The 17302-nt window shown below is 42.6% G+C and overlaps 1 protein-coding gene across 5 annotated transcripts in view; it reads left to right on the top strand.

Moving 5' to 3' along the window:
• Positions 1 to 16239, top strand: part of TTN (titin) — a 281676-nt gene extending 265437 nt beyond the window's left edge. For all 5 annotated transcript variants that reach the window (XM_082658166.1, XM_082658171.1, XM_082658170.1 and 2 more), the window contains 15 exons: positions 90 to 389; positions 867 to 1169; positions 1727 to 2029; positions 2131 to 2715; positions 2844 to 3149; positions 3265 to 3564; positions 4199 to 4774; positions 4891 to 5196; positions 5562 to 6155; positions 6280 to 11978; positions 12107 to 12263; positions 12999 to 13690; positions 13787 to 13940; positions 14477 to 14779; positions 14917 to 16239. In XM_082658166.1, the coding sequence (XP_082514292.1) occupies positions 90 to 389; positions 867 to 1169; positions 1727 to 2029; positions 2131 to 2715; positions 2844 to 3149; positions 3265 to 3564; positions 4199 to 4774; positions 4891 to 5196; positions 5562 to 6155; positions 6280 to 11978; positions 12107 to 12263; positions 12999 to 13690; positions 13787 to 13940; positions 14477 to 14779; positions 14917 to 15215 (10877 nt within the window). In that variant the 3' untranslated portion in view covers positions 15216 to 16239. The remainder of the gene's footprint in view (positions 1 to 89; positions 390 to 866; positions 1170 to 1726; positions 2030 to 2130; positions 2716 to 2843; positions 3150 to 3264; positions 3565 to 4198; positions 4775 to 4890; positions 5197 to 5561; positions 6156 to 6279; positions 11979 to 12106; positions 12264 to 12998; positions 13691 to 13786; positions 13941 to 14476; positions 14780 to 14916) is intronic.
• The last annotated feature ends 1063 nt before the right edge of the window (positions 16240 to 17302 follow it).

Below are 17302 nucleotides of genomic sequence, written 5' to 3' on the forward strand. Positions count from 1 at the left end.
AAGACACAAGCAAGCTGTTGTTGTTTAGTCACCCAATTTTGATTTGAAGTGAAAATTAACCTCCGGGATTTCTTTTTTTTTTTTCATAGACAAGCCTGGTCCACCAACTGGGCCTGTCAAGATTGAAGAAATTGATGCTACTTCAGTGACCATTTCCTGGGGACCGCCTGAACTGGACGGTGGTGCTCCACTGAGTGGCTACGTGGTAGAACAACGTGATGCCCATCGTCCAGGGTGGCTGCCAGTGTCTGAATCAGTGACTAGAACAACATTTAAGTTTACCAGACTCACTGAAGGAAACGAGTATGTGTTCCGTATCGCTGCGACAAACCGCTTCGGGATCGGCTCGTACTTGCAATCTGAGGTCATAGAATGTCGCAGCCTCATCAGTAAGTCCTGGACGCCCGCCCCCACTCTCCCCACCTCTGATTCTAAATATTAACAAGAAGGAATTTATTCTCAATATACCCTTATGTAAGTAAAAATAGGTCACAAAGTTAATCCCAGGGTCTTTCCAAGGTTTCTAAACCTCCTTTTCTTGGAAGTTTTCAACATGGTTGGGGTTTTTTTTTTAATGGAAGAAAGAGAGGAGGGAGTTAGGGAAGGATGGATGGAAGGAAAGGGGGGAGGGAGGACTGGCTGTTACAGTGAGAAACAACACAGAATACATGCTTAATAAATGTTTATAAAATGGAAGAAAATGAGGAACAGCAAGAAAAGTACAAAAATGAAAACACGAGAAAAACAGTTGCAAGAGTCTTATATGTACCATTTTAAGATGGTATATACGAGACACACTTATACAAATGTACGAGTCTTCAATTTATTCATGGTGCCATGTTGTGTTTACCTCTGTCTTGCTGCAGATATTCCTGGACCTCCAGAAACATTACAGATATTTGATGTCTCACGTGAGGGCATGACACTTACTTGGTACCCACCAGAAGATGACGGTGGCTCCCAAGTGACTGGATATATTGTGGAGCGCAAAGAAGTGAGATCAGATCGATGGGTCCGTGTAAATAAAGTACCAGTGACGATGACACGGTACCGTTCCACTGGCCTTACTGAAGGCTTAGAATATGAACACCGTGTCACAGCCATTAACGTGAGAGGAACTGGAAAACCAAGCCGTCCTTCCAAACCCACCATTGCCATGGATCCAATTGGTAAATACCTTTTGTATAAGTTTACTGAGGTATAATGTGGCAACAGTCACCCTTCTGAAATATAGAATTCTATATGTTTTGTATAACCACCACCACAATCAAAATATAGAATATTTCCAACAGCTCAAAAAGTTCAGTGGTGTCCTCTGTCATCAATCCCCTCCCCACTCCAACCCCGGGCAACTTTGGGCAAATAACTTTTTATATTCTTCTCTTGAGTCTATTTCTCCTGCTTTAAAATGGAACTCACAATACACACCCTATATCACAGTTAAAATTGTAAAGCAAGTTAATATTTCTGGAAGCACTTTAAAAACTGATGGTAAATGTAAGATAGTATTAGTGATTATAAGCAAAGCACAAATAAGACAAAGGAAAAACCAAGAGCTTTAAGTAATGTTAACTGATTAAAATGAATTAAACATTTACAAAATGAAAAATATTCTACTGTTATAGTCCATGTTTCCACAACTCACTGAAATTGTTAGGTGGTGCATTCGATTTTCAACTTTGCAGAAACTTTAACAAGTATGTTGTTGTCTTATTCTTATTCCCAGCTCCTCCAGGAAAGCCACAAAACCCAAGAGTTACTGATACAACAAGGACATCAGTCTCCCTGGCCTGGAGTGTTCCAGAAGATGAAGGAGGATCTAAAGTCACAGGCTACTTGATCGAAATGCAAAAAGTTGATCAATATGAATGGACCAAATGCAACACCACCCCAACCAAGATTCGGGAGTATACTCTCACACACCTACCTCAGGGCGCTGAATACAGATTCCGTGTCCTAGCTTGTAACGCTGGTGGACCTGGGGAGCCCGCTGAGGTACCAGGAACAGTCAAAGTCACGGAAATGCTTGGTAAGACATATGATCATTTACTTTCTGCTGTAATTGCCTTAAGACTTGTTTCCTACACCCGCCTCCCAAAATGCTAATTGTAACCCTACCTTTCTTCCCAGAATATCCTGACTATGAACTTGATGAAAGATACCAGGAAGGTATCTGTGTAAGACAAGGTGGGGTCATCAGACTTACCATACCAATCAAAGGAAAACCATTCCCAATATGTAAATGGACCAAGGAAGGCCAAGATATTAGCAAGCGTGCCATGATTGCAACCTCTGAAACTCACACTGAGCTTGTAATCAAAGAAGCAGACAGGGATGATTCTGGCACTTACGACCTGGTTCTGGAAAACAAATGTGGCAAGAAGGCTGTCTACATCAAGGTCAGGGTGATAGGAAGTCCCAACACTCCAGAAGGACCACTTGAATATGACGACATACAAGCTCGCTCTGTAAGGGTCAGTTGGAGACCCCCTGCCGATGATGGTGGTGCTGACATCTTAGGCTACATCCTCGAGAGACGAGAAGTGCCTAAAGCCGCCTGGTACACCATCGACTCCAGAGTCCGAGGTACATCTCTGGTTGTAAAAGGCCTCAAAGAAAATGTGGAGTACCATTTCCGTGTTTCAGCAGAAAACCAGTTTGGAATAAGCAAACCCTTGAAATCTGAGGAACCAGTCATACCAAAAACACCACTGAGTAAGTGCTCTTCCAACCATAACACTGTAAAAATCCTCTCAGTGCTCTTTTGTTTCGAAAGGAAAGCCACCAGCTTACAAGAGTTGGGACTGCATTCTAACACATGTGTTTTCCATTTACATTCCTAGACCCTCCCGAGCCTCCAAGCAATCCCCCAGAAGTACTAGATGTGACCAAGAGTTCTGTCAGCCTGTCCTGGTCCCGGCCCAGAGACGATGGTGGTTCTCGGGTCACAGGCTACTACATTGAACGCAAGGAGACATCAACTGACAAGTGGGTCAGACACAACAAGACTCAGATCACCACCACAATGTACACCATCACCGGGCTTGTTCCCGACGCGGAATATCAGTTCCGCATCATCGCACAGAATGACGTTGGCCTAAGCGAGACCAGCCCTGCTTCTGAACCAGTTGTTTGCAAAGATCCATTTGGTAAGGAAAGAGTTTCCAAAGGGGTTAGAATCAGAGAGGCAAACCACCTTTGCTGTTTTTCTTTTACTTCAGCAGGAAAGCTGATTTCCTTTTCAACTGTTTTCAAATATTTCAGATAAGCCAAGCCAACCTGGAGAACTCGAGATTCTTTCAATATCCAAAGACAGCGTCACTCTACAATGGGAGAAACCTGAATGCGATGGTGGCAAAGAAATCCTTGGATACTGGGTTGAATATAGACAATCTGGAGACAGTGCCTGGAAGAAGAGCAGTAAGGACCGCATCAAGGACAGGCAATTCACAATAGGGGGTTTGCTGGAAGCTACGGAGTATGAATTCAGGGTTTTTGCTGAGAATGAGACAGGGCTGAGCAGACCTCGAAGAACCGCTATGTCTGTAAAGACGAAACTAACATGTAAGTAGCCATTAGTTCTCTGCTTATGGTTTACAAACTGAGCAACATGTTAAGGCTAATTCTTCCTCTGGACTAAGTAGATCTCCAGAAAGCTTTACTGGAGAGCAAGTGTTTGGAAAGAAATCACTCACTCTGGCATATGCACACACAGGGAATAGTTGATGCTTCTAGAGGAAGTCATTCCAAGCACATAACCTCAGCAGTGAACTGTTAGGTGCAGTGAACTGATTCCTAAAGCAATTTCTCCCTTGAATACAATGGTGGTTTTTTTTAATACTCCTAGTAAGACTTGAAGGGTCAACAAATGTACCCCACTTCAGTGAACCTAAGTAAGGGCAAATCTACAGATTTATAGAGAACTAATATTTCCCCAAAACCCTATACATTGTTAATGCCTCCCGATCATAAAAAGTCACTCTACATAATAATATGATGATGTGCTCATTGAATCTCTACTTTCCAGATGATCCTCCAGTCACTGTGAAGCCTTTTTAAGAATTAGACTCATACGTAAATAATGGTGTCTAATGAAGTATTAGTCAATAGGATGAATTCATTCCTGATATACAAGGACAGAGGATTATAGATTCAGTAGTAACAATAATGCATTAATGTTATCTTTCATACCCTTCAGCTGGAGAGGCCCCAGGAGTACGCAAAGAAATGCAGGATGTCACCACCAAACTGGGTGAAGCTGCTCAACTCTCATGCCAGATTGTTGGAAGGCCTCTACCAGACATTAAATGGTACCGATTTGGTAAGGAGCTGATACAAAGCCGCAAGTACAAAATGTCTTCAGATGGACGCACACATACTCTAACAGTAATGACCGAGGAACAAGAAGATGAAGGCGTTTATACCTGCATAGCTACCAATGAGGTTGGAGAAGTAGAATCCAGTAGTAAGCTTCTCCTGCAAGCAACGCCACAATTCCATCCCGGTTACCCACTGAAAGAGAAGTATTACGGTGCTGTGGGGTCAACGCTTCGACTTCACGTTACATACATTGGCCGTCCAGTACCTGCCATCACTTGGTTCCATGGCCAGAAACGTTTGCAAAACTCAGAAAACATTGCTATTGAAAACACTGAGCAGTATACTCATCTCGTCATGAAGAATATCCAACGTAAGACTCACGCTGGGAAATACAAAGTTCAGCTCAGTAATGTTCTTGGAACGGTGGATGCCATCCTTGATGTGGAAATACAAGGTATTTTATTTTCATTTTCAGTGGGTTTTGTTGTTGTTGTTGTTTTTAAAGAAAAAAGAAAAATATCCTGGGAGACACACTACAGAAACCACTCCAATTGTATTTTCTCCCAACAGATAAACCAGACAAACCTACAGGACCAATTGTGATTGAAGCTCTATTGAAGAACTCTGTGGTGATCAGCTGGAAACCACCTGCAGATGACGGAGGCTCCTGGATCACCAATTATGTGGTAGAGAAATGTGAGGCCAAGGAAGGGGCTGAATGGCAATTGGTGTCTTCAGCCATCTCAGTGACAACCTGTAGAATTGTGAACCTCACAGAAAATGCTGGGTATTACTTCCGGGTTTCGGCTCAGAACACGTTTGGCATCAGTGACCCTCTAGAAGTCTCCTCAGTTGTGATCATTAAGAGTCCATTTGGTGAGTACAACCTCTACAATCTTCCTATGGCAAAATTCCATCTGTATGTGAAACTTTTTTTTTAAACAGAAATAACTTTTGAAAGGAGATAGCAAAGATTCAGCTAAAGTACAAGTGCCTTTTATCTCACTTAAATTGAATTTTTGCTTATCTAAAAGGGCACATGTATACCCCATCCCCTTTTTCTCTAAAAACGAACTTTGTGTTGCAGTAAGTTTCTCAGCATAAAGTAACCAATTTCATTTTTCTGGATTAGTTATTCTTAATAGAACTTTGGGTTCATAACATTTTATTTTTTATAAAATAAGCTCTTCATAAAGCTGTTTGTTTCACCCCATGAGTCAAATGCTTTTTGTTTTAAACAGAAAAGCCAGGTGCTCCTGGCAAACCAACTATTGCTGCTGTCACAAAAGATTCTTGTGTTGTGGCCTGGAAGCCACCTGCCAGTGATGGAGGGGCAAAGATTAGAAATTACTACCTTGAGAAGCGTGAGAAGAAGCAGAACAAGTGGATTGCTGTGACAACAGATGAAATTCGAGAAACCGTCTTTTCAGTGCAAAACCTTATTGAAGGTCTTGAATATGAGTTCCGTGTGAAATGTGAAAACCTAGGTGGGGAAAGCGAATGGAGTGAAATATCAGAACCTGTCATTCCCAAATCTGATGTCCCAATTCAGGCACCACACTTTAAAGAGGAACTGAGAAATCTAAATGTCAGATATCAGAGCAATGCTACTTTGGTCTGCAAAGTGACTGGTCATCCAAAACCAATTGTGAAATGGTACAGACAAGGCAAAGAAATCATCGCAGATGGATTAAAGTACAGGATTCAAGAGTTTAAGGGTGGCTACCACCAGCTCATCATTGCAAGCGTCACAGATGATGATGCCACAGTTTACCAAGTCAGAGCTACCAACCAAGGAGGGTCTGTGTCTGGCACTGCCTCCTTGGAAGTAGAAGGTAAAAACAAATCAGCAAACATCATTTTGGTGCTAGATTACATATTATTAATTGGGGGGGGGGTGCTCTTAAATAGTGTTGGGTATTGCTAAATTATATTCTTCCTTCTTTTACTCTGATACAGTTCCAGCCAAGATACACTTGCCTAAAAATCTTGAAGGCATGGGAGCAGTCCATGCTCTCCGAGGTGAGGTAATCAGCATCAAGATCCCATTCAGTGGCAAACCAGACCCAGTGATCACCTGGCAGAAAGGACAAGATCTCATCGACAACAATGGCCACTACCAAGTTATTGTCACAAGATCTTTCACGTCACTTGTTTTCCTCAATGGAGTGGAGAGAAAAGATGCTGGTTTCTATGTGGTCTGTGCTAAAAACAGGTTTGGAATTGATCAGAAGACAGTTGAACTGGATGTGGCCGATGTTCCCGACCCACCCAGAGGAGTCAAAGTTAGTGACGTCTCACGAGATTCTGTCAACTTAACATGGACTGAGCCAGCTTCTGATGGTGGCAGCAAAATCACCAACTACATTGTTGAAAAATGTGCGACCACTGCAGAAAGATGGATCCGCGTAGGACAGGCCCGAGAAACACACTATACCGTGATCAACTTATTTGGAAAAACAAGTTACCAGTTCCGTATAATAGCGGAAAATAAATTTGGCCTAAGCAAGCCTTCTGAGCCTTCAGAACCAACCGTAACCAAAGAAGATAAGACCAGAGCTATGAACTACGATGAAGAGGTTGATGAAACCAGGGAAGTTTCTATGACCAAAGCATCTCACTCTTCAACCAAGGAACTCTATGAGAAATATATGATTGCTGAAGATCTTGGGCGTGGTCAGTTTGGAATTGTCCACCGTTGTGTTGAAACATCCTCAAAGAAGACATACATGGCCAAATTTGTTAAAGTCAAAGGGGCTGATCAGGTTTTGGTAAAGAAAGAAATTTCCATTCTAAACATCGCTAGGCACCGAAATATCTTATACCTCCATGAATCATTTGAAAGCATGGAAGAATTAGTTATGATCTTTGAGTTCCTATCAGGACTTGACATATTTGAACGCATTAACACAAGTGCTTTTGAACTTAATGAGAGAGAAATTGTAAGCTATGTTCGCCAGGTCTGTGAAGCACTTGAGTTCTTACACAGTCATAATATTGGACACTTTGACATTAGACCAGAAAATATCATTTACCAAACAAGAAGGAGCTCCACCATTAAAATCATAGAATTCGGTCAGGCCCATCAGCTGAAGCCAGGGGACAACTTTAGGCTTCTGTTCACTGCCCCTGAATACTATGCACCTGAAGTCCACCAGCATGATGTTGTCAGCACAGCCACAGACATGTGGTCACTCGGAACACTCGTGTATGTGCTGTTGAGTGGTATCAATCCATTCCTGGCTGAAACTAACCAACAGGTAATTGAGAACATCATGAATGCTGAATATACCTTTGATGAAGAAGCATTCCAAGAGATCAGCACTGAAGCCATGGACTTTGTTGACCGGCTGTTAGTGAAAGAGAGAAAATCTCGCATGACAGCATCTGAGGCTCTCCAGCACCCATGGCTGAAGCAGAAGATAGAAAGAGTCAGTACTAAAGTGATCAGGACATTGAAACACCGACGTTACTACCACACCCTGATCAAGAAAGACCTCAACTTGGTTGTGTCTGCAGCCAGGATCTCCTGTGGTGGTGCAATTCGATCTCAGAAGGGAGTGAGCATTGCTAAAGTTAAAGTGGCATCCATTGAAATCGGCCCAGTTTCTGGACAGATAATGCATGCAGTCGTTGAAGAAGGAGGATATGTCAAATACGTATGCAAAATTGAAAATTACGATCAGTCTACCCAAGTGACGTGGTACTTTGGTGTCAGACAGCTGGAGAACAGTGAGAAATATGAAATCACTTATGACGATGGAGTGGCCACCATGTATGTCAAAGACATTACCAAATTCGATGACGGTACCTACAGATGCAAAGTAGTCAATGACTACGGAGAAGACAGTTCTTACGCAGAGCTGTTTGTTAAAGGTGTGAGGGAAGTTTACGACTATTACTGCCGTAGAACCATAAAGAAACTTAAGCGCAGAACAGATACCATGAGACTCCTGGAAAGGCCACCAGAATTCACGCTGCCTCTCTATAACAGGACAGTTTATGTGGGTGAAAATGTCCGGTTTGGAGTAACTATAACTGTCCACCCAGAGCCTCGAGTTACATGGTATAAATCAGGTCAGAAAATCAAACCAGGTGATGATGATAGGAAGTACACATTTGAGTCCGACAAGGGTCTTTACCAATTAACAATCAACAGTGTAACTACGGATGATGCTGCCGAATACACTGTTGTTGCAAGAAACAAATACGGTGAAGACAGCTGCAAAGCAAAGCTGACTGTGACCCCACACCCACCTCCAACAGGTACGACCCTAAGACCCATGTTCAAACGGCTACTGGCAAACGCAGAATGCCAAGAAGGCCAAAGCGTCTGCTTTGAGATCAGGGTGTCTGGCATCCCCCCACCAACATTAAAATGGGAGAAAGACGGTCAGCCACTGTCCCTCGGGCCTAATATCGAAATTATCCACGAAGGCTTGGATTACTATGCTCTTCATATCAGGGATACTTTGCCTGAAGACACGGGTTACTACAGAGTCACAGCCACAAACACTGCTGGATCCACCAGCTGCCAGGCCCACCTACAAGTGGAACGCCTGAGGTACGTCAAACAGGAGTTCAAGACTAAGGAGGAGCGCGAACGACACGTACAGAGGCAAATTGACAAGACGCTAAGAATGGCTGAAATTCTTTCCGGAACTGAGACTGTGCCGCTGACACAGGTCGCCCAGGAGGCACTGAGAGAAGCTGCCACCCTTTACAAACCAGCCGTCAGCACCAAGACTGTAAAAGGGGAATACCGACTTGAGACGGAAGAAAAGAAGGAGGAGAGAAAACTCCGCATGCCTTACGAAGTACCAGAGCCACGCAAGTACAAACCGGCTGCCATAGAAGAAGACCAACACATTAAGCAGTTCGTGCCCATGTCTGACATGAAATGGTACAAAAAGATACGCGATCAATTTGAAATGCCTGGGAAGATGGACAGAGTTGTACAGAAAAGACCCAAGCGCATCCGCCTTTCAAGATGGGAACAGTTCTACGTGATGCCTCTTCCACGCATCACCGATCAATACAGACCCAAGTGGAGGATTCCCAAACTGTCCCAAGACGACCTTGAAATGGTGAGACCAGCCCGCCGGCGTACACCTTCTCCTGATTATTACTTTTATTACAGACCCAGGAGACGTTCTCTCGGTGACATCTCGGATGAAGAATTACTCCTGCCCATTGACGACTACCTGGCAATGAAGAGAACAGAGGAAGAGAGGCTGCGTCTTGAAGAAGAGCTGGAACTGGGTTTTTCAGCCTCACCCCCAAGCCGGAGCCCTCCACGTTTTGAGCTTTCGAGTCTGCGTTACCCTTCCCCACAAGCTCACGTCAAGGTGGAGGAAGCAAGAAAAGACTTCAGATACTCAACGTATCACATCCCAACGAAGGCGGAGACCAGCACGAGTTACGCGGAGCTGCGGGAGCGGCACGCCCGCACCTGGCACAGGCAGCCCAGGCAGCGGCAGAGGATTATGGCCGAGAGAGAGGACCAAGAGCTGCTGCGTCCAGTCACCACCACCCAGCGCCTCTCGGAATACAAAAGCGAGCTGGAACACATGGCGAAGGAAGAAAAATCTAGAAAGAAATCAAGACGCCAGAGAGAAGTGACTGAAATAACGGAAATTGAGGAAGAATATGAGATCTCCAAACACGCTCAGAGAGACACTTCCTCCTCGGTGTCCAGGCTGCTGAGACGCCGGCGCTCCCTGTCTCCGACCTACATCGAGTTGATGAGGCCGGTGTCCGAGCTGATCCGGCCGCGGCCACAGCCAGCTGAGGAATATGAAGATGAAGATGACGTAGAAAGAAGGTCTCCTACCCCAGAAAGGACTCGCCCACGTTCCCCCAGCCCTGTGTCTAGTGAGCGTTCACTGTCAAGATTTGAGAGGTCGGCAAGATTTGATATCTTTTCCAGGTATGAGTCCATGAAAGCTGCTTTAAAAACTCAGAAGACATCAGAAAGGAAGTATGAGGTTTTGAGTCAGCAGCCTTTTACGCTGGACCACATGCCTCGAATCACACTGAGGATGCGCTCCCACAGGGTACCGTGCGGCCAAAATACACGTTTTATCTTAAATGTTCAGTCTAAGCCAACTGCCGAGGTCAAATGGTACCACAACGGTGTAGAACTTCAAGAGAGCAGTAAGATTCATTACACCAACACCAGTGGGGTTCTGACCCTGGAAATTCTGGACTGTCATATTGATGACAGCGGAACATACCGTGCCGTGTGCACCAACTACAAAGGTGAGGCTTCTGACTATGCAACCTTGGACGTCACGGGAGGGGATTACACCACCTATGCTTCCCAGCGCAGAGACGAAGAGGTCCCCCGATCTGTTTTCCCTGAGCTGACGAGAACAGAGGCATATGCGGTTTCATCATTTAAGAAAACATCTGAGATGGAAGCTTCCTCTTCCGTCAGGGAAATGAAATCACAGATAACAGAGACAAAGGAAAGTCTCTCATCATATGAACACCATGCATCTGCAGAAATGAAAAGTGCTGCAGTCGAAGAAAAGTCGCTGGAAGAAAAATCCACACACAGGAAGATCAAGACGACTTTGGCAGCAAGAATTCTTACGAAGCCAAGGTCCATAACGGTGTATGAAGGCGACTCTGCAAGGTTTTCTTGCGATACAGATGGTGAGCCGGTACCGACTGTGACATGGCTGCGTAGGGGACAAGTCATAAGCACTTCCGCCCGCCACCAAGTGACCACCGCAAAGTACAAATCGACCTTTGAGATCTCTTCAGTCCAGGCTTCGGATGAGGGCAACTACAGCGTGGTGGTAGAGAACAGCGAAGGGAAGCAAGAGGCACAGTTTACTCTGACCATTCAAAAGGCCAGGGTTACTGAAAAGGCTCTGACATCACCACCGAAAGTCAAATCCCCAGAGCCTCGGGTAAAATCCCCAGAAGGAGTCAAGTCTCCAAAACAAGTGAAATCCCCAGAGCCGGTGACTTCTCACCCAAAAGCTGTATCACCCACAGAGATAAAACCCACACCAACAGAAAAGGTTCAGCAGCTGCCAGTCACTGCCCCACCCAAGATAATTCAGTCCTTGAAAGCAGAAGCTTCTAAAGATATAGCAAAGCTGACCTGTGTGGTCGAAAGTACTGTATTGTGTGCCAAAGAGGTCACCTGGTATAAAGATGGTAAGAAACTGAAGGAAAATGGGCATTTCCAGTTTCATTATTCGGCAGATGGTACCTATGAGCTCAAAATCCATAACCTCACTGAATCTGATTGTGGAGAATATGTTTGTGAGATTTCTGGTGAAGGTGGAACTTCCAAAACTAACTTCCAATTTGTGGGACAAGCCTTTAAGAATATCCATGAGGAAGTTTCAAGCATATCAGAAACCAAGAAAGCAGCTCAGAAAACTGCTGAGTCAACAGAAACCAAGAAGGCTGCTCCGAAAACTGCTGAGTCAACAGAAACCAAGAAAGCGGCTCCAAAAACTGCTGAGCCAACAGAAACCAAGAAAACTGAACCAAAAGCTCCTGAACCAGTTTCCACAAAACCAGTAATTGTTACTGGGCTGCAGGATACAACTATTTCTTCAGACAGTGTCACTAAGTTTGCAGTTAAAGCTACTGGAGAACCCCAGCCAACTGTCATCTGGACAAAGGATGGAAAGGTAACCAGTTCTTAAATGATCCTTAAACTTATCTTCTAAAAAAACTAACCTCTTCCCTCTTCCCCATCTCCCAAAGAAAGTTTAAAATTAAATCACTTTTTAAAACTCAAATCACGTGCATTCTACAGGCTATAACACAAGGAGGTAAATATAAACTCTCTGAAGACAAAGGAGGATTCTTCCTAGAAATTCATAAGACTGATACTTCTGACGGTGGACTTTATACTTGTACAATAACAAATTCAGCTGGATCTGTGTCCTCTAGCTGCAAATTAACAATAAAAGGTAGGTTGGCTTTTATTCTTACCAATAATTTTCAGAAAACAATATGAAGGAAACATTTCTAAACACTATTCCTTACACACACACACAAAGTATTAAAATAAAACTTTTACCAAGTTACAGAATACCATTTGTACACAAATGTACAAATACACATATTTGAAGTTAGCATACACTTTTATATTTATTAAGTGTCTAATTGTATGTGGTGTTATATAAGATTCCATAGAGATTATATAAGATTCCTGCTCCCAGGAACATTTAAGAATAAAGTCAGGTGATTATACAAAATGGCACTTCTTCCCTAAAGCTTCACTCTTGCTAATTTTCCAAAGCAGTGGAAAGTTAATGAAAGAACTGTATCGGTTTTCCCAATTAAAATTAGTTTGCTTTCATCTCAGTCTTCTAAAACATAATTCAATTGTTTTAATTACTCAAAATCTCCTAAATCCACCCATCTCCTAAATCCTTCAACTATTCTTTGCAAAACTTTTTTTCCCCTTAAGTCATAAAAATCATTCTTCTGTTTAGTTTAGTTTAAATAATCATTACACTGATCTCCAAAGTCATGCATGACAACTTTCCAAGATTGGGACTGAGAAAGAGTTAGGTATTACCTACACTGCATGCGTTAAGTTAATGTTTTTTCTTTGTATATTATTCACTTACAGAATCCACAAGAGAAGAGGGTGGGGCCTCTTTCCAATTCAGTTTGCCTTATAGAGCTTTCTTTTTCAGCTGTAAAAGACACTGAGATACAGAAAGTATCGACACAAAAGACCTCCAAAAGTATATCCCAGAAGAAGGCAGATGTCCAAGAGGAAATTTCCAAAAAAGCCCTAATTTCTGAAGAAATCAAGATGTCAGAGGTGAAATCTCCAGAGAAGCTGGCCCTCAAGGAGGAAGCTTCAACAGTTCTGATTTCCGAAAAAGTCAAGAAATCAGAAGCGACCTCCCTGGAAAAATCCATTGTCCATGAGGAAATCACTAAAACATCACAGGCATCAGAAGAAATCAGAACTCATGCCGAGATTAAAGCATATTCTACTCAGATGAGTATACCTGATGGTCAGAAAGTGACTTTAAAAGCCAACATTGCTGGTGCCACTGATGTGAAATGGGTATTGAATGGGGTAGAGCTCAGTAACTCCGAGGAGTACAGATATGGCGTCTCAGGCAGCGACCAGACGCTGACCATCAAGCAGGCTGGTCACAAAGATGAAGGGATCCTCACCTGCATTGGCAAAACCAGCCAAGGAATCATCAAGTGTCAGTATGATCTGACCCTGAGCAAAGAACTCTCAGATGCTCCAGCCTTCATCTCCCAGCCCAGATCTCAAAATGTTAACGAAGGACAAAATGTTCTCTTTTCTTGTGAAATCAGTGGTGAGCCATCGCCTGAAATCGAATGGTTTAAAAACAACCTGCCAGTAAGTTGAGTTATGAATATATTACTGAAGAAAGCTTTAAATACTCCATCTACTCCTGAAGAGCTCAAAGAAACCCTTTTTTTCTCTTCTTTTTAGATTTCTGTTTCTTCAAATATCAGCGTAAGTCGCTCCAGAAACGTATATTCCCTTGAAATCCGAAAGGCCTCAGTAAGTGACAGTGGGAAATACACAATTAAGGCCAAAAATTTCCATGGCCAGTGTTCAGCTACTGCTTCCTTAACGGTCCTTCGTAAGTATATCTTTATCATTTTCCTTACTTGCTTAAGGCCGTTATCTGAGTTTTTTGGTTTGTTTTTTTGCTTTTGTCTTCTGAGCCCAGCAAACTCTCTGGAGCCTCATTAAGTTCCATGTGTAAGAGACACAGGCCTCCTGTGTGAATTCATTCTTAACGGTCAACGTTTCTTTACAGCGAGACAGGAACATGGATAAGTTAACTTTCAAAGCAAAGCTACCAACTGTCCTATTACATGTATTTTCAGAATGCACAATATAAAAATTATTTTCTGTATGACTAATCATTTTTCTCCTAGTGATTCTAGCACCTGCATGTAATGTAATGATAGAAATATAAGGATTCGTTTCTGGGAGACACTGAGCTAGCTCTTGACAACTGTATGTATGTATTTGCTTGTGCTTCCACAGCAAATTGTCTGGGTTGCATTTCTGTGTGTGTGTCTAAGTGTTCCATTTCTGTAAGTCAGTGTCAGATGTCACCAATTAACCAGATGTCATTGGTGTTCACTGTGTATCTGCTATGCTCCACAGCTCTAGTTGAAGAACCTCCCAGAGAGGTAGTATTGAGGACAAGTGGTGACACGAGCTTGCAAGGAAGCTTCTCGTCTCAGTCAGTCCAAATGTCTGCCTCTAAGCAGGAGGCCTCCTTCAGCAGTTTCAGCAGCAGCAGTGCTAGCAGCATGACCGAAATGAAATTTGCAAGCATGTCTGCCCAAAGCATGTCCTCCATGCAAGAGTCTTTTGTAGAAATGAGTTCCAGCAGTTTTATGGGAAAATCTAGTATGACACAACTGGAAAGCTCAACTAGTAGGATGCTTAAAGCAGGCCTAAGAGGTGAGCAATCAAATTACTGGTAGAGGTAGACAAGCCTAGTAGCATGGTAGAGTCCTTAGTACATACAATTCAGTAGAAAGCAAACTGTTATATTTTCAGTGATCCTAAAACTTTTTTGTTGTTGTTGTTCCATAAAGGAATTCCACCTAAAATTGAAGCTCTTCCCTCTGACATCAGCATTGACGAGGGCAAAGTTTTAACAGTAGCCTGCGCTTTTACGGGTGAGCCTACCCCGGAAATAACATGGTCCCATGGTGGAAGAAAAATTCAAAATCAAGAACAGCAAGGGAGATTCCATACTGAAAACACAGATGACCTGACAACTCTGATCATCATGGATGTACAGAAACAAGATGGTGGACTTTATACCCTGCGCTTAGAGAATGAATTTGGATCTGACTCAGCTACTGTGAATATAAATATTCGATCCATTTAAGAGGGCCTGTGCTCTCATATTCAGACATTCTTAACCTTTCCTGAACGATTCACATAGACTAATCTTTCTGATCTGTAAATACTTAAAAAAAAAAATGTAGTTTTGTATCAACCTAAATGAGTCGAAGTTCAAAAATATGCATTTCAATCTTTTCTTAATTGTTGACCTAAGATTATACATTTTCTAGTGACATGTACATACTGTATATAGCCGAATTAACGGTTATAAAGTTTTGTACCATTTATTTTATGACATTTTACAATGTAACTGTTGAAACTAACTGTTGGTAGGAGAAAGTTTCTTATGGAACGAATACCCTGCTCAACACTTAATCAATCTTTGTGCCTCAACATAATGTTGATGTCTAAGTATGCCTCAATGGGTCGAGAAATTCCCCATTGAAGATGTCCTATCCACCGACATGATGCTGTGCACGTCACCTGATATGTGCACCAATACTTACTGAATCAGAAATGTAAGGCATTGGTGATGTTTGCATTTACCCTCCTGTAAGCAACACTTTAACGTCTTACATTTTCTCTGATGATGTCACACTCAAAATGATCATGACTTAAATATTACCAGAGCAAAGTGCAACGGCCAACACTTTGTTCGCTCATTTCACACTGTCTCTGACCATAGAGAGTGCCTGGGTAGCTTGGAAAAGCAACATCACCTGGCCATCCCCTCATTTAACCAAGCTGTTCATGCGTTCCTATGCCAGAGCAGTGCCAACTCTTGGAGGTCCCGGGGTGCAGCCAACGCCTTCGTGTGGTAGCTCTAAATTTAAATTACACCAGAGAAACCGGGGCAACTAAGCAATGAGCCACAGCAAAAAATAAAGAACAACAACAACAAAATAAAGCTGTCGTTAAATTAAAAACAACAAAATATTACTAACTGCCCAAAATATCAATTTGATGTAGTTCTTTTCATGCAGGTTTAAATTCAATTGTTAGTTATAATTGTTGGACCTCCTTGAGATAGTAACAACAAAATAAAGCAAGCTATCTGCACCTCAAAATTTGTGATTGGTTGTTTTCTGTAAAATTCTGGGGTTGGGGAGGTATGTGCCTTTGCAAATCACAGAAATGATCATAGATAAGAAGAAGCAACTCAAGTTCTTCACAGCAAATATTTAAATTACCATGTTGAATGCATTCCACAATTTTTTTAAAGCATAGATATGATTCTCATGGATAAAGTTACCCCCAAAAGTTAACAAAAATCCCCCAAAGTATTAGATCAAATCTTCTAAACTTATTATCAAGAAAAATATTTTTATGGGAGCTGATTCGTTAAATCCAAAGATATTGAACATTACAATTCACGATATTTTGTGCCAGACAGCAACGCAAAGATGAGCAAGATGAAATAGACCCTGTCCCTCAAGGAGTATAGAAAAGAATATGACAATTTCAGGGAAAATGATCAATTGTGCAACTGAATCCATTACTGACTATTGCAGCTCCAAACTGAGACAGAACAAATCAAAGTCCTCAAAGCTAAAGAACTCGTTTTAAATGGTATAGTCCTACTAGGCTTTTCAAAACAACTTCATAATAAAATCTCTAGCACCAGAAAAATCTGTATTTATCCACCTCAATTAGATAATCCTAATTGTAAACCTATAAAGTCGATTCTTTGCCTAAATTACCCCCTAAATGTAAGTACAAGCGGCCAAAGCTGAAGCAAATGCACTGTCAATTCTTACTCCCCCAAAGAAGATCTTGGGTCTTCGTTAATTTATTCAGCAAGTATTCTGTCTTAAGTCAGATGCCCTAAAGGCAGAGCCTAAGACTTGACTCTAGCATAAGTAATTTTTTGAGGGACTGCTCTCAGGAAAAAGGAAGTGAGGGAAGCAGAGTAGAGGAAGAAAGCTAAGCAAGTATGTGGTCTCCGCGGGAGCTTCAGCCGCATCCCACAGGGAGCATAAATTGCACCAGAGTTGGTTCCACCTGGGAGCAAGGGCGCTGACCTTCTCTACCTGCTTATCTGCCAGTTAGTGCCTACAGGCTGGGAGCTTGTGGGAGCGGCGGCGGGAAGAGGGAAATAACCTCCGGGGTGAGGGGCACCCCTTGGCCAGA

This window comes from Grampus griseus (assembly GCF_964374135.1).
Source record: "Grampus griseus genome assembly, chromosome: 7".
In the NCBI taxonomy this organism is placed as follows: Eukaryota; Metazoa; Chordata; class Mammalia; order Artiodactyla; family Delphinidae; genus Grampus; species Grampus griseus.